This window comes from Paramisgurnus dabryanus, chromosome 20 (genome assembly GCF_030506205.2).
Source record: "Paramisgurnus dabryanus chromosome 20, PD_genome_1.1, whole genome shotgun sequence".
Lineage (NCBI taxonomy): Eukaryota > Metazoa > Chordata > Actinopteri > Cypriniformes > Cobitidae > Paramisgurnus > Paramisgurnus dabryanus.
In genome coordinates this window covers 28,346,323-28,374,193 of record NC_133356.1, presented here as the reverse complement: position 1 = coordinate 28,374,193, position 27,871 = coordinate 28,346,323, and the positions used below count along the sequence as shown (strand labels likewise).

Sequence of the window (27,871 nt, the reverse complement as noted above, 5' to 3'; positions counted from 1 at the left end):
CCATCTATCATTATTCGAGGAATGTCTTCCCTTAAAGGAGAGTATTGTAAGGATGATCTGATAAGCTGTAGAAGTTTAGGGGAAATACCCTTAATTATTCTCAGAAAATCTCTTTGAGTAATATTAATACTGTTTTCTTGACTAAATTTTTCATAACTAATTAGAGTCCCGTCAGTGTTTAAAAATTTTGAAATACATAATATATTCTTTTCTACACATTCTTTATTAAATACCGTCCTGTTTTTATATAGGATATATTGATTATTCCATACAATGCATTTGTGAGGTGAAAAATTGTGTTTAAAAGCCAGTTTCCAAGAATCCAGTGCTTGCTTGTGAAAATCTGATAAATGGATAGGTAACTTATTACATTTAAAATTACAACTTAGCAAAAGCTTTAAACCACCACATCGATTAAATAATAAATTTGGAATGAAAAACCAGGGAGCATTTCCTCCAAGCATACATTGTTTGTATTAAAAAAATACAAAAATATGACAGATATTTCTACATCTTTAAAATGGGAACTATTAAAAAATGAGTGCAGAAGCTATTCAATTAAATATGGAAAAGAACAGGCTAAAAAGAGAGTACAAATTCATGATAACATATTAAGCAATATTAATTACCTTCTTAAAAAAACACTACCTAACGAGGAGGAATTATTAAATCTTCATGATTTACAAGAGAAGCTTGATAAACTTTACATAGAAAGAGCGAGAGGAGCCTTTATAAGATCAAGAGCCAAATGGCTTGAATATGGTGAGAAAAATTCCAATTATTTTTTTAATTTAGAGAAAAGTCGTGCTATTTCCAAAAAAATTCAAAACCTTTTTGTAAACGACAATCTTACTTCTGATAGCCAAATTATACATTCATATATATATAATTTTTACAAAAACCTTTACTCCTCATCATTCAATGTTAATGAAAGTGATTCTTTTTTTGATAGAGTTGATCAGTTTATACCTAAAATATCTGCCAATAGTTTTAAAAGCTGTGAAAATCCTATAACTTTAGATGAATTAGATTGTATTTTATCCAAATCTCCATTAAATAAAAGTCCTGGTCCTGATGGCTTGCCATTTGAATTTTATAGAACTTTTTGGAATGAATTAAGAGAATTGATTTTTACTGTTTTTAAAGATTGTTTAGATTCTGGTGAATTAGCAGAAACTATGAAACAAGGTCTTATTACACTTCTGCCAAAACCAAATAAAGATAATCGTCATATTGAAAATCTGCGCCCTATCACTCTCCTAAATTCTGATTATAAACTGTTAACCTCTTTATTTGCAAAAAGATTAAAACCTTGTTTAGAAGATATTATTTCAATAACACAATCAGGCTTTATGAAGGGTAGACACATTGCTAATAATATACGTCTTGTATTGGATATGTTGGATTACTCTGATCTTATTGAAGAAGGAGCCATTATTCTGTTCCTAGACTTTTATAAGGCTTTTGACTCTATTGAACATGAATTTATATATACAGCCTTAGATAAATTTGGATTTGGTCTTAAATTTAAGAATATGGTCAGAACTATATATAAAGGTATAAACAGTAGTGTTTCCCTAGCAGAAGGTACTTCTAAGCGTTTTGAACTCAGCAGAGGTATTCGACAAGGTTGCCCGATTTCCCCCTTTTTGTTTTTAATTGCAGCAGAATTATTGAATCTTTATACTGTAAATTGTATCAATGTTGAGGGTATAAGAATTGGTGATGATGTTATTTTAACATCTCAGTTAGCAGATGATACTTGTATTTTTCTTAAAGACGAAAACCAGGTTTTGAGTGTTTTGAAAGGTTTGGATCTTTTTTCAAAAGCTTCAGGCCTCCTAATTAACACAGACAAGAGTGAAATACTTGCGGTTCATGGCTCTAACAAAACTGTTATCAATGGTATTAAGGTCCAGCAGTCAGTGAAATATCTCGGCATAACAATTACAAAATCTGTAAAGGAAAGACTGGACAACAACTTTACCCCTAAGCTACAAAAAGCAAAAAACATTTTTAACAGATGGCTTCAAAGGGACTTAACTATACAAGGAAGAACACTGCTTTCAAAAGCAGAAGGAATCTCAAGACTGGTGTACCCGGCTTTATCGTTATTTGTGGACAAAAGAACAGCAACATCAATTGACTCGCTCTTATTTAAATTTATTTGGAAAAACAAAACGGAATATATCAAAAGGAAAACAATGATTAGAGACCATGCTGAGGGAGGCTTTAATGCTATTGATTTCACAACTCTCAATCAGGTGTTTTGTAGTAATATATTAAATTGTTCTCTGATGTCTACATTGAAGGTACTTTATTAAGTGCAAAAATTATCTAGAGACGGTTTTACATGTTCATTTACAATCCTAGGTATTGCCAGAATGAAACGGTCTATTTTTACCTTATTTGAAATGGTCATGAATAATAATGTTGTGCTCTGCTCTGATTGGCTGTTTCTCAGTTCAGTTCAGTAGCTCTGTTTAAACTGACCTTATGTTTGAGCCTATATCAGACAAAGATACTGAATTTGAGGAATAATCAATTGTTTGGAAATTGTAAATGGACATTTCTGAGTGGTAAGTTTGTTTTTTTCAGTACGGACCTGCAAAACAGTAACATCAATTCATGGGTACCAAATACGTCATTTCCGCAATGCCTGCCGCCATTTTTGTGTCCGTCTAAATGCACTAAATGTTCCCATTTATTAGTTTAATTGAGTGCTTACCAGAGACAAAATGCTGATTGTACAATCTGGAGTTAGATGTCGGGTGCCAGTCGGTCTCTACAGTTGTATAATTTTGTATGAAAATGGCGAATTTGGGGGATCCTGCATTATTTGTCATATTCTGTATTAAATATTTCCAGAAATTAAAAATGTATCATAAAAATAAATAAAATATAATATCTGTCATTATAAATAGAGTAGACAACTTGGTGAATATTTTTGGCTTTAATTTACTAACGCGAATGAACAATGTTCCTCTCATTGCACGCTGTATCCTGTTACCATAACAGTTCTGCACCCCACAATTAACCGTGAATCACATATTCTGAGTATGCATAAAACCATTATCTCTACTATATTTCTAAGTTTAATGCGACAAAATGCATTATTGTTATGATGATACAAACGTGAAAAGTACTCATGAAACCTGCTTGGCGCACCGGCAGTCTCATATGCAAGGATCTGGTGAAGTAATATCATAATGTATTACAATTTATTGTTTTATACTCCTTAAAATAAGTTGCTGGGACACAAAAGAAAGTCTGCTGTCCATAACATCTCAGCAGGAACAAACGTGTGCATGCAGAACTGTGATTTTTTTTTTTGCTTTGATGGTCACATATGGTCATAATTACGTTAGCATATAGCATTAAGCATATAGCGCTAACTCAGAAGTCACAACTTTTATCATTGTTACAACATTGTAATTAATTTAATGTGTAATTTAATGCTGGGCCGTACATCTCGACTGTACAACTTGACTTTGCATGCACAAGGTTTACATAAGAAGGAGGAAACAATCGTGTTTGAGGCTCATCACATGTCATTACCATACCAACTCTTATTATTCATCTATGGCTACTGTTTTCCATTCTATGGTACCTTTAAATTTGATAATGAGATTTGGAGTATAAAAGTTTGATTTCAATCTTTGACATTACTTTACTGAGTCACTATGAAAGATATCAAGGTTATATGTTCTTTAGATTATGCAGGATGCTTATATGTGAACAATAGTGAATCAGAAAAAATTACTTGTGGGTTTTTACCTGCAAGGTCACTATTTAAGAAGTAAATAGTGTAAAGTAATTCTTTAAACATCTTTGCCGAAACCCTTTAAAAAAGACAAAATATCTTCAGGAGAGCCTGACTGCTTAGGGCCATCTGAAGACAGCCCGAGCTATTTTGTCTGCATAAAAGGCTGTGTATATTCTTGTCATGCATGGACTTCAAGGTTTCAAATACCCACCGGCCTTTTGTGTTCTCCTCTATCTTCAGCTGCTCTCAGGTCAAGGTTGCCACCGTGGAATGTTTGTTGTTCTCCGCGCTGGCCGTTTATTCCCATCGCAGCATAAACAGGGAAGCAATTTGTGCCAGGTGCTTTGAGAAGCACCTCAATATCTGAGAGTCATTCAATACAGCAACCACCAAGGTCTCCTAATGGATCACCCTCCGCCCCATCATACATTGTATGCAGATTACTAGCAGTTAGAGAAGAAGGCATCTCACAGCTGCACTTTACTATATCTAAATGTGCCAACTATTTCAAAGTCACCACCCATCCGGTCAAAATTAGCCCTGGTCGCCCTTCTTCCAGACCACACAATCTTAGCCACTCCGCCTGCAGTTGATGTAACAATAAGCTACAAGATTGGATTACAACAATGGGGCCACATCCCTCGGGTCACGGTCCCGTCACGTAAAGTCCATTTACCGTCATGTGCTGGGTGAATCGATCCCTATCCAGATATAAGTGACAGGAGCGGAGCATCCCAACTATGGAACGTTAATTCCAACTGCAAGCTTGTTGGATGGTGTTAATAACCTAAACAGGATCTTCTTACAAAACACGTATCTTTATAGCGTAAAATAGATTATTTTAAATGCGAAGCCTTTTTTCCTTTTTTGGGGGGAGTTACTGTTCATCAGTACCTGGGTGTTGTGGGTCAGCTGGGTGTGAGCTCAGCTGCTCTTTTGTCTGTGTCGAGTTTCGGCCAGTATAGTTGTAGTGCTTCCACCTATCAGGAAGAGCTTACGGACTGGGGTTCGGCGTGCTGTCAGATGTCAACCGGATTAGGAGGTCTTTGAGACCTTGGGTCTTTATAACAAAATGTAATCCTGGATGTCATGACCAGAAAAGCATTTTAGCTCTTATTGTGGAAGCGCACTTCTGTCCTTGCAGAGAGCTTCCGAGGATGGAATTAATTGCTATCTCATAGCCATTACATAAATTGAGTATTTGAACACTTCGCCTTGGAGCCACAAAGAAACAACATCTCAAGGGAAGGATGTCCACTTGAAATAAGACAAGAGCTGAGCGCCTACATGAAATCGATTTAAAACTACAACTTGGAGACATTAAAGGATGTACTTTAGTGTCCAAAATTTCCCGAGAGGAATAAAGGATCATTTCTAAATCTGCTATCAGGACTGAGGACACTTCAACATCAAAATAACGCTGTAGGTTGCTTGAGTGGATCATAAGTTTTTTTTATCAAGGGATCAATTTAACACTGCTAGTCTGTCGATGTGCTCGGTGACAGAGGACAAGCGTGTGCCCTGACTTAAGTGAAGTTTTTGAGGGTGTGAACAGCTCGAGGAGCGAGACAGGGTGAGAGGCTGTGAAGTGCAGGGGCGCGTGCGCCGCCTTGTCCTCCATTTGAGAGGGAGGTTTAGGGTGAAGGGAAGGTCAAGCAGCCTGCATGCTGTCTGCAACTTAGACACATGCCAAAATAACTTCAAAGACAGATGCCCGGCATACACAAAATGAGAAGAGGGGGACCCGTCCCGTAGGCAGAAAAAAACACCACGGTGCACAGTTACCATTAACACAGAGAGACCACAGGAACTTGTCTTACCGTATCCTGATTTTCATCAGGGTATCAAACAGCAGGCTTCAAAGAAGGGTAGGTGAAGATCACTTATTTGGAAATGTGTAGCGGTGTACATTTTTATCAATACACCAAAGGGCTGAAGATATTGCATTGAGATAAGTCATAATGCTTGGTTAATTCAATTAAGTTATGATTATTTTGGGCGTGTAAATGCAACCATCATTTGGTTTGGATATAATTCTCATATATTACTTTGTTGCTGAGTTGCAGCTGACTCATAGGCTTATATTGCTGGCGGACACATTGCTGTGGTCTGCATGGCATGGGAAACATCGTTGAGTTGTAAATGGAGTTCATAAATACCACTGCTTCCTAATAAAACTGTGACTCCATAATCTACTTTCTCTGGTGCTTACTGAGCTGAGGAAGTACACAGAAGTGCATTTCTAAGGAAGATAGATACATTTATTGATAAACAGATATTTTGTAAATAATATCATTATTGTTTTCAAATAGGTTGTTAGGGGGTTACTAGGTGGTATCTAAGGAGTTCTGAGTTGTTGCTATAGATGCTTTCATTGGATGCACATTGGATGTGCATTGTTGCGGTTACGCGTCTGAATGGAACTTAACTTCCGGTCTCTGTTTTTTTAATTTTCTGGCTAAACTGAACTCTCGAGCAGATAGATAGATATACAGACAGACAGATAGATAAAGTAAATGGGCAAATGGACAGACAGATAGATATATAAAGTGAAGAGGATGGGTGGATGGTTGAATAGATGGATAGATAAACAAACACAGACAGATAGATAGATAGAGTGCATGGATGGGTGGGTGGATGCAGGGACGACCAGAAAGACAGACAGGCAGATAGATAGATAGATAGATAGATAGATAGATAGATAGATAGATAGATAGATAGATAGATAGATAGATAGATAGATAGATAGATAGATAGATAGATAGATAGATAGATAGATAGAGAGTAAGTGGGTGGGTGGATGGATGGATGGAGTACATAGATGGGTGGGAGGACAACCAGAAAGACAGATGGACGGACGGACAGATAGATAGATAAATAAAGTACATAGATGGGTGGAAGGATGGATGGATGACCAGATTGATAGACAGATAAAGTAAGTGGATAAATATAGATGGATGGATGGATAGATGGATAGAGTACATAGATGGGTGGATGGACGGACGGACGGAAGTATGGATAGATAGATGAAGTGGATGGATGGACGGAACGGATAGATAGATAGAGCGTAAGTTGGTGGGTGGGTCGATGGATGGAGTACATAGGTGCGTGGGCAAATGACCAGACAGACACACGGACGGATGGATGGACTGACAGATAGATCGATAAATAGAGTACATAGGTGGGTGGGTGGACGGACGGACGGATGGATGACCAGATCGATAGACAGATAAAGTAAGTGGATAAATATAGATGGATGGATGGATAGATGGATAGAGTACATAGATGGGTGGATGGACGGACGGAAGTACGGATAGATAGATGAAGTGGATGGACAGACGGATAGATAGATAGAGAGTAAGTGGGTGGGTGGATGGATGGAGTACATAGATGCGTGGGCGGACGACCAGACAGACACATGGACGGATGGATGGACTGACAGATAGATAGATAAATAGAGTACATAGATGGGTGGACGGACGGATGGATGACCAGATCGATAGACAGATAAAGTAAGTGGATAAATATAGATGGATGGATGAATGGATAGATGGATAGAGTACAGTAGATAGAGTGGAGTCATGGAGTTAATGACTGAAACTGCAGGAATATGAATCACTGTGTACCATATGTAGAGTGAAAAAAAACATATGTTAAAAATAATAGGAAGCTTCAGTAAATCTGTCCACTAGTTCATGCAGTCGTCTTCGCTCTGTTGCTATAGTAACAGAGACCACTAAAGACAAAGCAGGACTGCACTGTGATATTCATCCACTTAACATGAAATGTGAGGGGTCTTTTATAGATGATGTGTGGAGGGAGGACGTGCGGTCTCTTGAAGATGTTTATCCTCCACTTCAAGCTTGTGTTTTAACGCAGATCAAAAATGTATAAAAACATCAAAGGTAAAGCAATTAACATTAAGCATCAAAAAAGTTGTGTGTTGTTGAAACCGTCTATACATTTGATCTATATGTGCGTTTTCTTGGAAATAAACCCACCACCTTTTGCACTGCTAACACAACTGAGCTACAGGAGCAGCAATGTGCAGTACACATTACATTCCAAGGTACATTGTGAAATTGCTTCGCAGCAAAACAAACATTACACGTGCTATTTCAGTCCTCAGTTTCCAAAATTGCTGTAATTGTTGGGAATGCGGTGAATAACGGTGTAAATCCCAGGAGGCTTTAAATGCCCTAATTATTGCATTGGCATCCTCAGCACAAACATCATAATCAGGTCATGGCAGGACAGAAATACAAATGTGTGCTGAAAATTGCAGAGCTGGGTGACTGGAGTAATAGTCGTGCCATTATCTCAATAAACACGAGGCAGGCAACCAAAACAAATGAGTTTCAAGTGCTTTCCTTTTCACTCAGATAGCTGTTTGGATAAGACGTCAGGAGCCTGTCGCAACCTCCTACCCCATTGTAGAGATTTCACTTAAGGGACAGTTGCTACATGTGCGCCTTTATGTACGCCCTCATTTACAATAACATATTTGTACACCAGCGGGCGAGTAATGCATGTACATACGTGCGCGCGTGTGTTACTGCCGTCTCCCATCACAGTGTTGTGGACATGTAGATGCCTGTTTCCGAATGTTCCACAGGCCTGATATTGTTGAGATAATCTGCTGAAAAATGATCCGCTCCACACTATCGCCTGCAGAGGAACGTGTGGGCACATCAGCCCCCAACATCAGGAGTCTTGTCTGTCGCTACAGCAACAGTAAAAAAGCCCTGCTGCCATTACTGCCAGACCGTAAGCAAATGAACAAAAATGTGTCAGATGCCCACATCTATCAACTTTCTTCATCTGTGCTAAAGAATGTAGGAAATTGTCAAATAAAGACTTGCTGTGGGTTGGGAAACTTGAAATGTGTCAAAAACGTCGGGTTATAGTTTTTAAGCACTGTGCTGTGATAGATGGCTGTGTGAGTACTGTTGGATCAGAGAGGATGATAGTGGAGGACGTCTGTCTCTTTAAGAGCAAGTCCTTCATCAGGTTGGCTTGTTGAGTAGGGAGGTGGATCCTTGTCTCCAGCTACAAACAAGCATTTCTATTAACAAAACGTGTCTCACCACCAGGCTGATCTTTAGGGCGAGAGTATATGAGACTAAATAGTTTCCTCGAGTAGTTTCCTTTTGACAAATGCGTATGCGAGTTCAGTTTCAACACTCATCCGAACAGCTCAGGTGTGTAACATCTACAGCGCTTGAGAGTAAGTGTACCTATTTAACTTGTGATTGAATAACATCTATATCTGAAGAGCTTGGTTATGTAGTGTTGTTTGAACTATCTAACTAACAACATGCTTTTGTGAAATATTTGTGTGCTTTTTTTTATTATTGAATTTGTTTATTCAATGTTTTGCTAATGTAGATGCTGATGAAAGAAGTCACGTGCTGTGTTTTTCTCTTAAGTTTCCATGGCAGCTTACTGGTGAACTTATTTGAAGCGCATGCCTTCACTTTTTTTTTTAGAGATTTGGTTTGATGTTTTACAAAGGTTTTCTAATTTCAACCATTTTTGTGCTGAAGCTTGTCTAAAAACCTTTTTATACAAAAGTCTGCTTTAAATGTTTAAAAACAAAAGTAGTTGGCATCATATGTACACACACACAAAAAACTTTATGGGCATTCTGTACCACCCTGAACGCTTTATTTATGTATAGATACATTAAGTAGCATTGTCAGCCCATACGGCAAATCAATACATTTCTTTGGCCAAAAATCTGTTTTAAATATATGCTAAATATACATTTTGTAGAAAGTAATGCTTAAAGGTGCAGTGTGTAAATTGCAACCAACGGCGCAGTCCACTGCTCACCCCTCTCTTTTGAAACACCAAGAGAAGCTATGATAGCTGCCATGAAAAATATGTCATATTCAGAGACAACTTAGTAAAAAACTTTGTCCGTTAAGGGCTTCTGTAGAAACATGGCGGCACAAAAGGGCGACTTCCACTTAAGGGACCCTCGGTGTATGTAGATAAAAAAATCTCATTCTAAGGTAATAAAAACATAGTGGTTCATTATAAAAAGGTCTTTATACACCACTAATGATATAGATTTGTATATTATTTTACATTTCTGTAAAGAGACCCTTCTAAAAATTACACACTGCACCTTTAATGAAATATATTTTTGAATTCAAAAATATATTTTGTTTTAACCTCAACATATATTTCAATATGTATTTCAGGGGCCAGAAAAACATTTTAGATAATTGATATAGTTATACAATTAGGCTTATAAAAGCAAATACATAATGTTACATAACACATAATGCTTTCTCTACAATTTAATGATAGAAAACATATTTGGGTAAATACATTCAGAACATTTTTTGGGGGCTTTATGAAACATATTTAAAAATATGTTCTAAACTATATTTTTCGCCATATAGGAGATCTTTTATCAGCTCAGTTGGTAGAGCATGTTGTTTCCGGTGTGAAAGGTTGTAGGTTTGATCCCAGTGAACAGACCTGCTGATAAAACAAAACAATAGTCTATAAAATAAATGAAAATTCCTATTATAGAATGAAATTACCTTTCTGCATAGCTCAATGGTTGTGCATTGTGTAAGTAGTGCAAAAGGTAATGAGTTTGAACCCAGGGAACGCGCATACTGAAAAAATTTATACCTGGTAAAGGTATTATTTTGCATTTTGAGTTTAATCACTCCTCAACTTGGTCCATCTTTGTTCTCACCTTTGCAAACGGAAAAACCTATGACGCATTTTTTTCTGACGGGAGGGATTCTAGTGGTCCAATCACAGCGCTTGCGGTCCGCGTAGAACTTACACGATGTTAAAAATTTGGCGAGGTGCACGTCAGGCGATGCAGAGGCTACGGATAACCTACGCCGTAGCTACTGTACAGACCGTATATAGACGACTATAAATTTATTCTCTGAAAGTTGCTTTTGATAAAAGTGTCTGCCAAATGCATAAATGTAATTAAATTAAAGGGGACATATCATGAAAACCTGACTTTTTCTATGTTAAAGTGCTATAATTGAGTCTTTAGTGCTTCTATCAACCTATAAATGTGAAAAAGAGCCCAGTAACTAAGTTTTGGTAAATCATTCTCTGCAAGCAAGTGAAAAAATAGGTCATTAAAATTTGGATCCCCTTGTGATGTCAGAAGGGGATAATACTGCCCCTTAATCTGCACTATCCAACCACAGCACTGCCATTTAGTGCAGAGATCAACTCATTTGCATTTTAAAGGACACACCCAAAAACGGCACTTTTTTGCTCACACCTACAAACTGGCAATTTGAACATGTTGTAATAAATTATCTGTATGATATTTTGAGCTAAAACTTCACATATGTACTCTGTGTACACCAAAGATTTATTTGACACCTAAAAAAGTCTTGTGAAATGTCTCCTTTAAGTTATTGGATAGCTCTTAAAAAAAAACTACTAATGAATTGTTTAAATTATTTAATAAATTATTAATAATGTTATCTTTGTAAGTCACTCTGGATAAAAGCGTCTGCTAAATGTAAAATGTAAATGTCTATCTATCTATTTATTTATTTATTAATAACTACTTTATCTGTGTCGTGTTATTTTTATTGAAAGTAAATGAGTCATGTATTGCAGTGATCTCACTAAAGTTATGCGGTTTTGTGCTTGAGATCACACCTTTCCCTCAAAAATGTAACACACAGCCTCCAGTAGATTATCGTTTAATTCACATCAATTAGAAAAGCAAACACCTTTCAATAAGAAAAGGTGGGCTCATCACAGGTGATACATTAGCTGTTGTCTGATGTCTTTGTTAACTGACAATAGTCATTTATAACAGACAGATACATCAGACTTTGATTGTATAAACATATGACTCTGATATGTTATACGTTTGGTTAAAGTCGGAGCACGAACATGATATAAATGTTTCCATATGTGTGGTCTCAGCTGGATAATGTGTCAAATGGCACAAAAGACTTTTTTTGACACAGATTAATTAAACGCGGTTAGAAATAGCACCAGTGACAGAGCTGGCCAGCAAATAAACACGTGTTCAAATATAGCACGCTTACTACTGCCAGGTGTCTGAGATCGACTAGAATAAGTGATAATTGACGTAAAATCCTCAGCGAGGACTATAGATGGTACTCTTCCATTGTGCCAAGGGTCCGAGTCGTGTGCATGAATTGATTCTCAGGTTTCACATTCAAAACATTTCCCAAAAATGATTCTCATTAGCAGTTCTGAGAGCTCTCCATTAAGCCACAATGGAAAAGAAAACAAACCGGGTGTAGAGAGACAACTAAAGCACTCAATCTACAGATGGCTATCAGAGTCTTACACTGGGAATCTCCAGTCTCTCTGGCTCCATCTCATCTCTATCTCGTTCCAACAGTTATAAAGATCAGCGTTGAACCCGGTAACATCACGTTGAAGACCCCACATGGGTTCGTTCCAAAATTGACTTTTATAATCCACCACCACCTCCAGCTTTCATATTGCTTTTATTAAAGGGGGTATGAAATGTTGTGCAAGCATAGATACACATGAGAACAACAAGCAAGTCGTAGACAAAACAAAACGGTTCGCGCCAGACATCATCTCGGCGTACGTGCCCTCAGAAAGCTGTGTAAATAGGCAAACAAGGTGAGGTGCGGTCTTGTCCACTATAAAAGATTCACGCAGTGGTTTGAATTATTAAGTAAGTGTCTGTTCACTGCACCGTGGTCGGGTTTCAAATTGTTTGATGTTTGGGGGAAACTCACGTTTGAGGCTATGGGTGGCACAGGCAGCCACCACCCAAACATTATTTGCTTTTATTGCTTAATCTTATCTTTCGTAGTGATATTTGTACATTAATACTATTTATTGACAGCAAAAATTTAGTGCCAAAGTTTAAAAGTCTTCCTGTTGCTTACAGTGTTGCATTAGCAGCACAAAGGGTGCTGAAAAATGTATAGTTTGCTCTGTATTAACTCTTTCACCGCCAGCGTTTTTAAAAAAAGTTGCCAGCCAGCGCCAGCGTTTTTCATGATTTTCACCAAAGTTTAATGCCTTCCAGAAAATGTTCTTCTTTAAATAAATAAACATACAATATACCAAATGAAAGAACAGACCCTCTGCTTTCAAACAAAAAAAACCGTTTCATCCTACCTTTAGTGGTTCTTTTGCAATCAGCTTTTGAATATGGGTAGGTTTTTGCAAAAACACCATATTTTGAGCAAAAAGCAAAAATAATTCCATATTTGTGACGGACTTTTCATAGAGATCCCATTCAGAGCGATCTTTAAAACAGACACGGACATGCAGCAGCTTGCCATAGGGCAATACTTCCGGTTTTAAAAAGTTGCACCACCTGGTGGATAATAGCGGTATTGCGGAAAGACGGAAAATCTCGTCATTGGCGGGGAAGCGTTTTCTCTTAATTGACGAGATATCTCGTCAATGGCGGGGAAAGAGTTAAGTCGCTTATAACCACATCTGCCAAGTGTGTAAATGTAAAATGAATGTTCAGTGTTATTTTATAAATGTTAATGTGTTTTTTCTTATTGTTTTAGATTGCCTTGCAACATGAAACTTCCTGTAATTCTGCTGCTGTGTGGCTGCTGTGTGCTTTTTAAACCGAACTGTGAAGCCCAAGGTAAATACTTGTTCTGTCTTACTATAAAAATACAATTAAATGGATAGTTTACAAAAAAAAATGAAAATGTTGTCATCATTTACTTACCCTAAAGTTGTTACAAACCTGTATAAACGTATTTGTTCTGCTGAACACAAAGAAAGATGTTTAAAGCAATGTTTATAACCAAAGCACCATTGACTTCCATTGTATTCTTCTTCCCTAATATGGTAGTCAATAGTGCTTCTGTTTCGTGATTGATTACAAATATCTTCCATTGTGTTTAGTCGAACAAAGAAATGTATACAGGTTTGTAACAACTTGAAGATGAGTAAATGCACCTAAAAAAAAAGTTTTACGTGAATTTACATTCTAATAAAAAGAAAGTTAAAAAAGGTTGTGACGGGGGCGGTACCTTTTAAAAAGTACACTTTTGTACCTAAAAGGTGCACATTGGTACCTTAGAGGTACATGCTGATTTCTCAAAAGTACATTTCTATACCAAAATGGTACATATTTTTTAAGGGTACTGCCCCAGCTTCCATGTTTAAGTGCTGTAATTGGGTCTCCATTGCTTCTATCAACCTAGAAAATGTGAAAAAGATCAACCCAGTAACTAAGTTTTGGTAAAAGTTTCTCTACAAGCATGTGAAAAAATAAGTCATTGAAATTTGGCTCCCCTTGTGATGTCAGAATGGGATAATACTGCCCGTAATCTGCACTATACAAAGAGTTTAGCTCATTTGCATTTTAAAGGACACACCCCCAAACGGCCTATTATAGCTCACACCTACAAAATGTCAATTTAACATGTTATAATAAATTATCCATATGGTATTTTGAGATAAAACTTCACATACATACTCTGGGGACATTAAAGATTTATTTGACATATTAAACAATTCTTGTGATATGTCCCCTTTAATATTTCCTGTTGTAAGGTTCGAAAATCACTATCTAAGAATTTTACTACAGTGTATTACAGCGTCATGTGGGGTGTGTTTTTCACTACCAAAATATATTTTATTTTTAATAACGCTATCATATGAGATTAAGTTATATGAGATGTGCATGCTGAAAGGTTCTAGATATACAAGTCTAGGAATAAGCATGTAAATAATGCGTTGGCATATACAAGTAAGATCAAAGAATGGCTCTTACAGGCTATTAATTTCCTCGAACAGTTCCTGCCAACTGTCCTGCAACAGAATCCTGCTGAACAGATTACATAAAACTCAGCATCAGATCCTTTGATGGGTTTTTTTTGTGGGGCGATCCATCTCTCGAGTGATCAGCTGTGAAATTCCTTTCTGGTTAGAGAATGTGACAAATCTACGTCTCGGTCGTTGAGCGAGATGCGGAGTCTGTGTGTCAGGCGCACGTGTCGGGGTCAAAGGTCAAGGGCCAAAAGTCTTCTAGGGTTAGGATTAGACAAGCCAAAGGGAAACGTCAGTGTCCCCCACCGGTGTGCAGATGGGAGGGGGACTCTTGATTTGTAATCGTGTATCCTGACAAAATGTTTTTAGTGGTTATTAGGGCTGAATGATCCTCCGTCTCACCGGGATCTTGTTACATCGCCTTCGACTCCTTACACAGTACGACTGGACTTCTCTTTCACCCCACCTGCTTCAGAATGAGAACTTAGACACACACACACACACACACAAACTAAGGCCTGTGAAGTGTGTGGTCTGTCTGGCGTTGAGGTTAAGGGAAACCCACACCTGCATGTTTCACTGGCACCGAGGAGCCGAGCTTGGCCATGTGCATTCTGGAGATGAAATATTGGGTTTCATGAAGGGAATAAATTTAGATCGCTCTGGTTTGCAGTGATGCCACAGGCAGTGGTGTTTGATTGAGATGATCCACAGGGACTGCAGGATGGAGACGGTCATAGCACCTGTCACACTGCACTCTTTAAACACTACTGAAGCTTTGCAAATGCAACCGTCTGAGCTGTTGGCAACTCAACCATTGTTAACAATTGAAATGATCACTATGACTCACAGTAGCATATCACACATCCTTCTTCAGTGTAAATCAAAGCCCGGTGAATCAGGACATGACAGCTCGAATCAGCAGGTGTGCATCTGTGACTCTTCAAAATATGTACAGATTTTTAATCCCAAAACCAAATTTGTATTTTAATGCATTTTACATTTATTCATTTAGCAGACGCTTTTATCCAAAGCTACTTAAAAAGCAACTGTGTGCTCACAATAATACTTTTTTTCAAATGTATTCACATATGGCTTTCATTTGGCCCCTTTCTAAATAGATTTGAAGTCTTAAAATGTTCTTTGTGCAGTAGGATACATTTATTTTGGTGCAAAGGAAATGAATGCACTAAAAATGCACTAATGCATCTATTTGAAAATAATTTTGCGGCCAGAGCTGTATTTATGTGACACACAACAACAGGGATATAAAGTATACGACAGCATGAATTGAAATAGATACACGTACACTACTGTAAGTCAAGCTAAACTAAACACTAAAAATAATTCATGAAAATGTAGCGAAAGTAGAAATTAACGAAATTTTGCTTCCAGAAACAGTAAACTGATCCACATCCATAAACAAAGGCACTTTATGTAACTTGGTAAAAAATATTTTTTGCATTTGTGCTTGTACAAAAGCTGTCACTTGGGCTGTGCCTTTTCAAAAGGTGCCAGTATGTAGCATTGAGGTACAGATATGTATACTGTTTATAGATACAGAGGTACTGATATGCACCCTTTATGTACTAAGGTGCACTTTTGAAAGGGTACATTGACAACTTTTCAATGTCCTAATCAAACCTGTATTCTACATTTGACTTTGTTTACTCTGAATATTGTTGGTGCTTATAACAAACTGGTTATGATACTCCTAATTTGTAAGTAATTTCGTAAAAAAAAAACTGTTAAATTAATAAATGCAAGTATGCGTAGCCCTTTTCACACAGAGATTACGGAAAATATACGGAAAATGCGTCTGGGATTTGTCCGAGAACGTTTGATTTTTGGTTTATTTACACTTCCAATGATTTTCTGTAATCTGTGCGTGCATTCACACATTTAACATAAAGAGCCCATAAAGAAACGTGACGTATTTAAAAAACGTGGTTTTTTCCACAGCATCTGAAGTTTAGTTAATTTTCTGTTATTTCTCTCAAGAAACCACATGCGTTCATAATGAGGGCACGATGTGTTGTTCTGTTATGCTGGTGAATGATCTCAGCTTCAGTGCAGATAGGGACAAGCTCTCCGATCTCTGCTTCAGTCCAGTTTGCAGACATTTCTCATTAGGAACTTTGATCTGCGTTTTAATCCCTGTGTCAAAGACCTGAACCATAACTTCTGGTTGCCTCACTACGGCATTGTTTTTGCGTCTTGTTCAGACGCACACAGAATGCTTTCCGTGTATGTTACGGCAATGTTACTAGGTTCTCTTTACGGGAACGATCCTAAAACATTTACTGCACGTTTTTGTGTTCACACAGAAGCCTCTCTGCCAATTTTATGGAAATTTTCATGGACCAAAGTGCTGTGTGCATGAGGTTAAATGAACAGTATGTAAGAAATTTATATCAAATAATCATAAAATGGCCCTGATATGTCACTAGACATTAAGAAATCTTTTTCATTTCAAATATTTATATCACTGACAACAGTGGTCTGGCCAGGATATTGTCATGTAAAAAGTGGAGTTGCAGCCCTCAACTGATGTTTATGTTGTATTTTTGTGTATTGGCCACCAGTTGTGTGATTGCAGTACCAGTTTTAGCCACAAGTTTTGTGATTGCAATACCAGTTTTGGCCACAATCCTACATACTGTTCCTTTAAAGTGTGTACCTGTATTCTACATTCGGCTTTGTTTACTATGAATATTGTTGGTGCTTATGACGAATTGCTTATGACACTCCTTATCTGTAAGTAATTTTGTAAAAAAAAATCTGTTAAATTAATAAATGCAAATATGTATTTAATTTAAAAAAGACACATTCACATCCCCCACTCTCAGAATTAAAGTTACAATAATTGTCACTGCTTGGGGCAGTACCCTTTCAAAAAGTACACCTTTATACCTAAATAGTGCGCATTAGTACTTCAAAGTGTACATATTTGTACCAAATGTATACATTAGCACCTTTTTTAAAAGAAACTATATTGTATGGCGGAAGAGCACTTAGTTTGCAGCACTTTGACCTCAGGCGCAGTAATATTGATGGTAGTTTGCGCGAGAGGGGGAATAGTCAGGGGTGATGATGTTACTGCACCCGAGGTCAAAGTGCTGCAAACTACGCGCTTTTCTGCCATACAATATAGTTAGCATTTTTTATTCGCTTAAAAAATCACTATTTTTTTTTTTGTTCCACCATACGTATTACTACTCATGTAACAGTCTTTAAAGAGGGGAAAAGTGGACGTGTTTGATGTCTTCTAAATTCATCCCTGTTTGGATCCTAAGGAATGAATGGGGCTAGCCTAAATGCTAACAAATTCACGACACGCTGTACAAAGATTAAGTGCACGCACTGAATAAAGATAGGTATGTATTAATTTGTCTAAGTTAAGGAAAGAACATAGTAAAATATTGAAAAACGGTGTCGTTTTCCTTTAAGGGTATAGCTTTTCTGAGAGCATACATAATACAGAGTCAGGTCTACTCTGGCTGCTACATTACACTTCTCTGTTTTGCACCGTATGTTCAGTGAATATGAGAGGAAATCAAACTTCACCATGCGTACAATAAAGCATTTAACATATAGCCAACGTCACATGCTCAAAATGGTACATATTTAGAAACAGATTATTCAGGAAGGGATTAAATAAAGATTTTTGTAATGTGTTATCAGACTTTCACTGCGTATGTAAAGTCCATGGCAACATTTCTCTTTCCGCATGGCTTTGATGTGAGATGTTGCTGATTCTTTTGTTCCTGAATGTTGTTTCAGTATAGTCCTGGGCTTTTCTCAGCTGTCTGCATTAAGAGATTACTCTTCATGTTGTTGTTTGTTGTTGCTCCAGAAGATTAAGCTTTGTACTTTTCAGCTGTTGCACCGAGTTAAAGCCAGGCATGCATTGTTCAATACTCTGTACTGTATGTTTCCTGGAATAAAGCGTTTACGGTTGGCTAGATTAAACGGAAAATATCTTCCGTTTGGGATCATGGTGAACGAGCGCGTGCATTGTCTTACATACACGTCGTTATCAGAAATAGTTACAAGATTACGTGAGCGTTAAATTCTCACATGCGATTCTCACACTTAACATTATTCACATACATGCAGTGGCTGTTTGAAATAGTTCGTCTTCCTTGCTGTAAATACTATCACTAGAGAGCAGGTGATGTAACAAGCTGGCTTTACTTTTGGCCTTTGTGTTTCAAGGTTTAAAGGTAGGGGTTGGGCCCTGGGCGAATTCTTGTGATGTTCGGGCAAAGCTCGTACGGGCGGAGACACGAGCACATTCCTCTCCTTCCACTGCACACGCTCCTCTCGTGCCCATCACCGCAGACACACGCGCTTCCTGGACGTCCACCAACACGCATGCATTACACACGCACCACTGATAAACATTTACACACCCTAGTACTGCAGAAACACAGCTAACGTCTCTGTAAAAATCCACATCATAAAGCTTATTGTATAATATGATTCCACTTAACGAATTATATATATATATATATATATAAACAAAAGTACTACACAAACTCTATCTTGTTATTGAAGTGATTAATTTAAGTATGACAGGAAGTTTGTTGTTGCATGCAAGTAGCAAGCACCACACAATAGGAGGATGTGTTTTTACAGAATGTCTAAATTGTCTTGGTATTATTTTGAATCAGTCTGTCTTTCATCACTTTTAAATCAGACTGCCAATTTTTTACTGCTAATGGTGCTGTCGATTCAGTTGCGCAACTTACGGTCTTCCACCTGTGATGCTAGATGACTTTCAAGAGCCATAAATTAACTATTAATCATTGGGTTTCTGCGGTTTTTATTCAAACAGATTCTAAATATGAACTTTCAAGGTTCCCAAACCTACGCCGTCAGAAAAAAGGTTCAAAACTGTCCCTTTCTGTTACTGTGCATTCAAAAGTGTATTTTTGTACCTTTATGGGTATACAGCACATTGAAATGTTGTAGCTTTTGGGTACAATATTATACCCTACATTTAAAAAAAATGCTGGGTTATTTTCATCCCAGCACTGGGTCAAAAAGGAACTAGCCCAGCCCACTGGGTTGTAATTTAACTCATTCTGGTTGTTTCAACCCAAAATGCTTGGTTGTTTTAATCCATTGTTGGGTCAAATAAAAAAAAAAATCTGGCTTAATTTAAATCCAGCTGCTGGTCTCATCCCTTTTTGACCCAATGCTGGGTTGAAAATAACTAGGGCTGCCCGATAAATCGCATGGGGTTGTCATTGCGCATCTCATCAGTAAAGCCGGTTCCTTGATTAGACGTAAATCGCCATCAGCTGCTTTCAGATGGAGCGGCATTTACTACACAAAACCGTAGGTCACTGACAATCGGGGCACTTTTGCATAAATTATTGCGGACATATCACCTGCGATATGTATGCGATATGGCCCAGCTTGTCAGTGAACTAAGGCTCTGTGTAGTAAATGCCACACTTTACTACTAATCAAAGAACTGGCTTTACTGACGAAATGCGCTTGACAATCACATGCGACCAGTTAGGGGTACAAAACATTTAACTGTACCTTAAGGTACAACATTGTATTTTGTTTAGTATACCTGTAAAGGTACAAAATGGAATCTTAAGCTGGGTACACACCACAAGATAATCGGGCTGAAATTTGTCAATCCTAGGGAAAGTACCGATCGTCTTTGTGGTTGCACCGATTATCTTAACAGATTTTCTGAAGAGCATCATATGTTGAATAAATAAATTGAATATTTACGATTTGCGATCGGAGCGGCCCGACATGCTTCCGAGCAGATTCAGACGCTCTTAATGCACCGCGCACCACAGGAAAATTTGAAACAATAATCAGGACAACCACGAAAACGATCAGAAATCCTGTTGTGTGTGGGAGGCCCAAGGACAGACGCACAGACACGCTGTAGATTGTCACGTGAAACGAAACAATACCCAATCAAAAAGTGATCGGATGAAAGATAAATCCATAACAACTACACGGCGCAGCAGGCACAGTCCAAAGTGAGATGAACATCAGAGATGTAAAAAAGCAGTCCATTGTATAAATAACAATCCTTTATGCTCATTGTTTGACATGTTTGGACGCGAAAACATCGCAAGTTAATGCATGATGTAGAGGTTTTCTCGGGTCCAAAGAAATGTACACGACCCGAAATGACCCGAATCACTTTATACCCGAACCCGACGTGCATAAATACATTTTTTTTAAAGAAAGACCTGACCTGAGACAAACCCGAGAAAAGTAGACCCGAGTCTGACCTGAACTAGCGGCAATTTTTTAACCCAACTGGACCTAAATGTAAACAGCACTGACGTGTGTGCAGTCTGCAGACCCACACGCAGCAGTCAGAAGAAACTCCTGTGGCCTCGCAACCAATTTGGCGAGCTGCTCCATTTGTTTTACTTTGTTATCTGATGACGACACCAAGGTAACCGCAAAAATGTAGATTTAAAATTGACTGACATGTCTGTCTCATCCATAGACTGTAAAAAATTAGCACGTAGTTTCCGTCACGTCACCCATTGGTCTCTGAAGATCGTTTTTGAAGCTTAAAGTAGGCGTTGCCTGCCGTCGCCATCTTCACAGCACATCACTCACGGATATCCGAAAATGGGTAAAGATGCGGGACGTGGGTGAAGCTGAGGTGTCTGGTTGCTGAAACCACGCCCGCCTAGCTCGATTCTAGTGACTGCAGTGGCTGTTCACCCGTCATTCAAGTGGCCACGCCCTTAATTATCCAGAACTTTAAAGTTAAATATAATTTAAACAGATGAGTAACATAAACATTCACCCCCCTCACAGTTGTCATGAAGGAAAAACTTAGCTATACAGACCAAAAAATATTTTTGTACCATGCTGTAAACATATTATTTTCTACTGTAAAGTTGGGCATTTTAACATGGAGGTCTATGGGAATTGACTCCCTGTTGGAGCCAGACTCAAGCGGCCAGTTGCAGTTTAAATCACTTCCGTATTGGCTTCATCAGGGAGATGAGAAGGTTGCCCCTCGGTCTCAACGAAAATGAACGTGACGCCAGCCACACAAAGTTGCAAGCGCTCATTTTTAATTACCCGAGACCCGCCAGTATTATTGTACCCGGCCCGTGTCCGAGCTACATGTAAAACTTTTGGACCCGAACTCGATCAGGTCTCAGGGTGGACCTCGGGTTTTCGGATCTAAGTGGACTCGTGAAGACCTCTAGCATGATGTGCTGTCATGACCATGTATGAATGAAATGGTAAAGGAGATAGAAATAGTTGGTATTTTGTAAAGGTGTTTATATTTAGTGTAATAATTTATAGATGGAGGTAAATTGCAACAAAAACAACTATGGTGTGTAATAGCTTTTCAATTTAAATATTGTTTTTGCATTACAGTCATAATAAATCACTATTACGCATAACAGGAGTTCAATTTGGTTTTGGGTTAAATTATTTGACCCAACCATGGCTTAAGACAAACAACCCAGCATAGGTTAATTTATAACCCAATGGGTATGTCCCTCTTTTACCCAGCTATGGTTCCAAAACTATATTTGTATCTGGCACATTTAGCTTCTCCTGCTGGTAACTTGTCAAAATGTATTAGTTTCTCCTTCAGGCAACATGTACACGAGTCTTAGCAGTGTGCTAGCTGTTGTTTACTACTCAGCATGCTACGTAAGCTGTTGAAAACTGACACCAAGTGCACATGCTTTCTTTAAGTGATCAAACTCTCAAAGAAGAGACCATAATATTGCTTTTCTTTTGTAATTATTTAAGTCATTTTAATAGGGTGAAGGTAATGGTGTCCACTTCTCTTTCCAGTTTCATTGCCGTCAGTAGAAACATCATCAGCACCTTCAGTCAGTAACTGCACATGTGAACTTGGCCATGGAAAATGTGCTGAAAACGGTGACTGCAGGTGAGCAGGCTTATCTAAAACAAACCCTCACTATTAAATAAATGATACAAGGATACATGATGTGTTTATAACCTTGATATCTTTAATATCGACTGAGTAAAATCATGATTGAAGATTGAAATCAATGGAGAATCAAATGCTTTTAATCTCATTGTGAGAGAGACACTTGAAATGAGTGCATTGTGGGACAGCATCTATAAGTATACTACATTTGGGCACTATGCAGTAGTAGGTCAAACAGGCATATTAGATACTGCAGAAATAATAAATGTAGTACATTATAGCTAGTCTAAAGAAAGTATTGATGGAGGAAGCTACTCTGTGTAGATTAATTATAAAATGAGTACTGTATGTACATTTGGCTGATGTTGATGTGTGCTTGCGTGTGGCAGGTGTGACCCGGGTTGGGGCGGGCCGCGCTGCGATGACTGTGTGCCAATGCCCGGGTGTGTTCACGGCACCTGTCATCAGCCCTGGCAGTGCACCTGTATGGACGGCTGGACGGGCCGATTCTGCGACAAAGGTGATTTATGATTCATGAGTACAAGTGGGCGGATGATTTTATCATGACACGCTGTTTGTCACAACGGTCCTGTTTCGTCTCTGCAGATATTTACGTGTGTTCCAGAGAGAAGCCGTGTAAGAACGGAGCCACGTGTGTTTTGAATGACTCTGGGGAATATAACTGCTTATGTCCTGAAGGTTTTCACGGACGGGATTGTGAACTGAAAACAGGGCCTTGCCAAAAGACCAAGTGAGTGGTGTTAATTGTGCATTTTACAATTTTAACATTTCAGTGATTGTTGGGAATTTGGATAAAACAGGTTTAAATCTTGAAAAATAAAAAAAGTTAGTTAAATTACAAAATCTGAAGGTATATCATTATAGACCAAGGTCTTGGCTGTTCAGCAATTTACTGGTGCAACCTCCCCTGTTCGTATTTTTTTCATAAAATAGGCGTTTTTCCAGTTATTACTCATACAACATTTACTTGTAAAGAAAAAGTAATTTTTTATTTATTTAATAAACATATTTTTGTATTAATAGAGAGTATTAATTGAATAACTTAACAGCACTGAAGAAACATTGTAAGCATATTCATTTAAAACAAATAAAACTCCGTCTGACGGTGGTGACAATAATCTGACAGTGGTGACATTGGCCTCATTATTCCAAAATGTAAACCAGTCAAGTCAAGGGCTTCTTTCTTAAACTTTATGTAAATATTTGGTTCAAAAAATAATAATCTTGAGCACTGTGATGAACAAATATCAAATCATAACTTCCTTAAATACATAAAACCTGACAGAAAAGACAGAAAACCTGACGGTGGTGACAAAAACCATAGATAAAAAAATAGATGAGTTGTTCACATTAGTCATCTTGTTTCCCCTCTATTGCTAGCTACTTCAGACCTCTTCTTAAAAATGATACATTTATTTCATAATCTAATCTAATATTTTTTTTACAAAGATGACGGTGTTGACATGTTATGGTTGTCACAGTAGCAGTGGCCAAAAATATGAAGAGGTTTAAGAGGAAATAGCAAACATACAGGAGCTTGAGTGATCTTGAAGGATGCAGTAGAGCTGAAGGTTTGAAAATGGGGTCCTCAGGAATGCAGTTGACCCTGTAGTTGTCTGATTTTATTGCTTTTTATAAATATCTGACGGTGGTGACGAATATGTGGGACACATTTTGAGCAATCACAAAATAATAGTAAATATTGTCAAAACTCACTGTTTGTAGTTTTTAATACATATTACAATGTACTCTTTCATGTGGTTAATAAATATATATTATTCAATTCAATTATTACTTTTGGCTTTTTTAATCAAGTTGAAATGATTATCTCTTAACCAAGGACAACTGATTTTGTAGGCAATGGGCCAGCATATAATCATTAAATTAATAAAAAATAAAAATAAACCTATAAAGGAACCTTACATATGTGCAAAGGACCCCCTGATTATAACATTGATTCTTTTTCTTCATGAAAATGTTAGTAATTTCCAACAAAATTAGCACTTTTCTTAGTGGGACATGTTTTTGCCAAAGTTTCAAGAATTTGTGATTTACATGAACTAAGAATATAGTCATTATATGGTTATATGAATTCTGCAAGTATTATTCATTGTTAAATCCTGTTAGCTAATGCTTAACCAATTCAACCTTATTTTAAAGTCACACCAGGAAAAATGTCACAACCTGTTCTGCCTCTAAAATGACTTTTCATTGGCATTACAAATCCCTCTTATTTTTTAATCCCTTCATTTCAAACAACTGACTTCATTCTGGTATGGGCACTTTTTATTAGCCTTACCAGAATGGTTTCTGATGGGTAAAATCATTTTCTAAAATTATATATGAGATACAGAATAACGTTTTGATATCAAACTATATTGAGGATTAACTGCATAAGCAAACAGATACATTGGCACAGTCAATACAACAGCCTGGTCAATTTGCAGCCTCTGGAGTGCAATCATGTAATTTAATGGGTTCATTACAGACACTATAAGAGCCTGCTGATATGAACACACACTACAGCTGAGTCCTTACTTTTCACACCACAGGACAAACTGACTGAAAGGTTTCCAAGGAAACTATGTTGCCTTGTACTGAACTGTTGTACCACTGCCCAAATGCCTAAAAATGACTCCAATTTTTTGTATATTAAAAAGATAATGATAAGTAAGCATGCAGTAGGAGCAGTAACATCTCAACTCAAACAGTCGTCCTTTGTTCGTCCAAACAATGGAAGACAGGGAATGTTCGAGAAACATAGTGATGTAAAATGTCAAGCATTAATAATAGATACAGTGTATAATATTTGTATATGTGTACTGCTACAGGTCCCCCTGCAAAAACGGTGGTCTGTGTGAAGATCTGGGCGGTTACGCTCCACAGCTGTCATGTCGATGCCTGGTTGGCTTCACTGGTCCCCGCTGTGAGACTAACATGGACGACTGCCTAATGCGCCCCTGTGCCAATGGCGCCACCTGTTTGGATGGCGTGAACCGTTTTTCTTGCGTGTGCCCTCCAGGTTTTACCGGCCGATTCTGCACCGTCAATCTGGATGACTGCGCCAGCCAGCCCTGTCTCAACGGGGGGCGGTGCATAGATCGAGTCTCAAGCTTCCAGTGCGTCTGCCTACCCGGTTACACCGGAATGACTTGTGAGGTTCCCCTTGGGGAATCGAAGGAGTTATCACCTCCAATTAATGGATTAAGTCGGGTTGTCGCAGGCAGCGTTACACCGGGCAAGTCTCATTCCCTTGCGACCACCACCACTAGAGAGACACCCTTTTTTAAAATTTCAGTGAAGGAAGTGGTGACCCAACAAGGGATCACCGGGCTTTCTGAGTTACAGCTCATCATCTTGCTGGTTTTGGGTGGCATGACTTTGGCCGTGGTGGCACTAACAGCTGGTCTGGTGCTATGCGGACACTGCCAAGATCGAACCGCTCGCTGCCAATGCAGACCACCTCCCAACCACCATTACCCATTCCACCGATGTCGGACGCAGGGGCGGCGCCCGGTGCCCGCTCAACAGGAATGCAAGATTAGTTTCCTACAGTCCCCAGTGCCACCTGACCTTCAGAAGAAAAGGCTGAACACAAACATCATTTAGAGGGGCTGGATGATTAGACAGAGATTGCAAAGTGCAACCACTCGTGTTGAAGTAAAAAAGCCACTTTTGACTTTAATGATCATAAATGGCCACTCGAAAACTATTAACAGTACAAACAGAGAGTTGGTCGCTGGTGAAAGGACACAACAAGTGGTCATGATTCACAGTGATCACACAAAATAAAGAACCAAATGTTTTTTTGTAAACAGAGATGCCACAAGCAAGGCATACTGTAGACTACTGAGGGAACATTAAACTAGATAAAGTCAACATGAAAAACTTATTTTATTCTTTATACTTAAAAAAAGTTTTGGACTAATTGGAAATGATTTGCTACATATTATAGGGTGACCATAGGTGCCAGGATTTTGGGTGCGTCCTCTGCAGGTGGCATTGGTCGACCGCATGCATCATTGAAGTTTATTATTTATAATAAAAGCAACCATTACATTTCAAGTTAAGAATGAAACTACAATGATTGCATGCATTATCTGAAATGTAAAAACCTCGATGATGTATGCGCTCGACAAAAACTTCTGGAAGGTACATCCTGAAAAAATAGCACGTATGGTCACCCTAACATATAACATGGTACTGACATCACCTGGTCCTCTTCTTTTTCAGCCACTCATATATCTAATTATCCCCTGATGGATTTGTTGGGCATTTTAACATGGGAGTCTATAGGGATTGACTCCCTTCTGGAGCCAGCCAATGAATTGACAAATGTAAACCTTCCATTATGTTCAATCAGGACTTTATGTACTGTATATATATAGTTTAAAGGGATAGTTCACCCAAAAATAAAAAAAATATTCTGTCATCATTTACCTCATGTTGATCTAAACCTGTATGAGTTTCTTTAAGCACAATAAAGATATTTTAATAACTGATGGTAAGCACACAATTGATGGTACCCATTGACTTCCATAGTAGGAAAAACCTATACTATTATTTATTCAAATATCTTCTTTTGTGTTAAACAGAATAAAGAAACTCATACAGGTTTACAACAACATGAGGGTGAGTTAATGATGACAGATTTTAAATTTTTGGGTGAACTATCCCTTTAAGCCACATTGTTAAAGAAGCTATTATAATTTTAGATAATCTCAAGATGGGCTTTTTTTGCCAAAAGCATTCATTACATGTTAGAATTGATCACAGTGTTTAATTTGTAAAATACTTTTAATGTGAGTGAGTATACGCCAAGTTGGTTTTATTTGCTTTGTTTTATAAACATACATGTTTTTATGAAAAGGTATTGTTCCTATTATTGTGATTATTCTTTTAAACAGTTTTAGCAATATCAGTAATGTCATGGGAACGTTTTGTGATATGTAATGATATATAAACAACAGTATTCATAAGTATAAATATAATTTATTTATGTAATTTATTGGTGAAATGTACATATGTTTGTTTTTTATGTGTATTTTTTATACAGAACTATGTTGTAAAGTTTTTAACTGTGGTGAAATGTTCATGTGCGAAAGTAAACTCACAGAGACTCAAAAAACAACTTTAGAATTAACTTCAACCTTGATGTTGTTTTTAGGCCTAAGAAATGGGTCGGAACTAAGAGCACATGCAAAAAGGATGCTAAGCTATCCTGTAACTCAATTTGAATAAAAATGTTTTGAAAATCCCAAGGTACATTTCTAGTCTCATTGTATTAAAGGAATGACCCTAACAGCACAGACAATTTTTGTGTTGACATAATGCTAAGAATGTATTACTGTAAATTGCATAATCAATGAAGTGAAAATGCAGTGAATATACAATCT

At 37.8% G+C, this 27,871-nt stretch overlaps 1 protein-coding gene across 1 annotated transcript; it reads left to right on the top strand.

The window, feature by feature from the left end:
- Window positions 1–8,837: 8,837 nt before the first annotated feature.
- Window positions 8,838–27,732, top strand: dlk2 (delta-like 2 homolog (Drosophila)). The gene is made up of 6 exons (XM_065248575.1): window positions 8,838–8,993; window positions 13,312–13,394; window positions 22,355–22,451; window positions 22,844–22,974; window positions 23,061–23,205; window positions 25,307–27,732. Exons 2-6 carry the CDS (start codon window positions 13,325–13,327, stop codon window positions 26,082–26,084), a joined length of 1,221 nt encoding a protein of 406 aa, XP_065104647.1. The 5' UTR covers window positions 8,838–8,993; window positions 13,312–13,324; the 3' UTR covers window positions 26,085–27,732.
- The last annotated feature ends 139 nt before the right edge of the window (window positions 27,733–27,871 follow it).

Bases quoted from the DNA above. Each gene is read 5' to 3' on its own strand.
- dlk2 (XM_065248575.1), top strand. From the start codon at position 13,325: ATGAAACTTCCTGTAATTCTGCTGCTGTGTGGCTGCTGTGTGCTTTTT. The intron at 13,395-22,354 runs GTAAATACTTGT...TTCTCTTTCCAG, and splicing joins ACCGAACTGTGAAGCCCAAG to TTTCATTGCCGTCAGTAGAA. The intron at 23,206-25,306 runs GTGAGTGGTGTT...GTACTGCTACAG, and splicing joins GGGCCTTGCCAAAAGACCAA to GTCCCCCTGCAAAAACGGTG.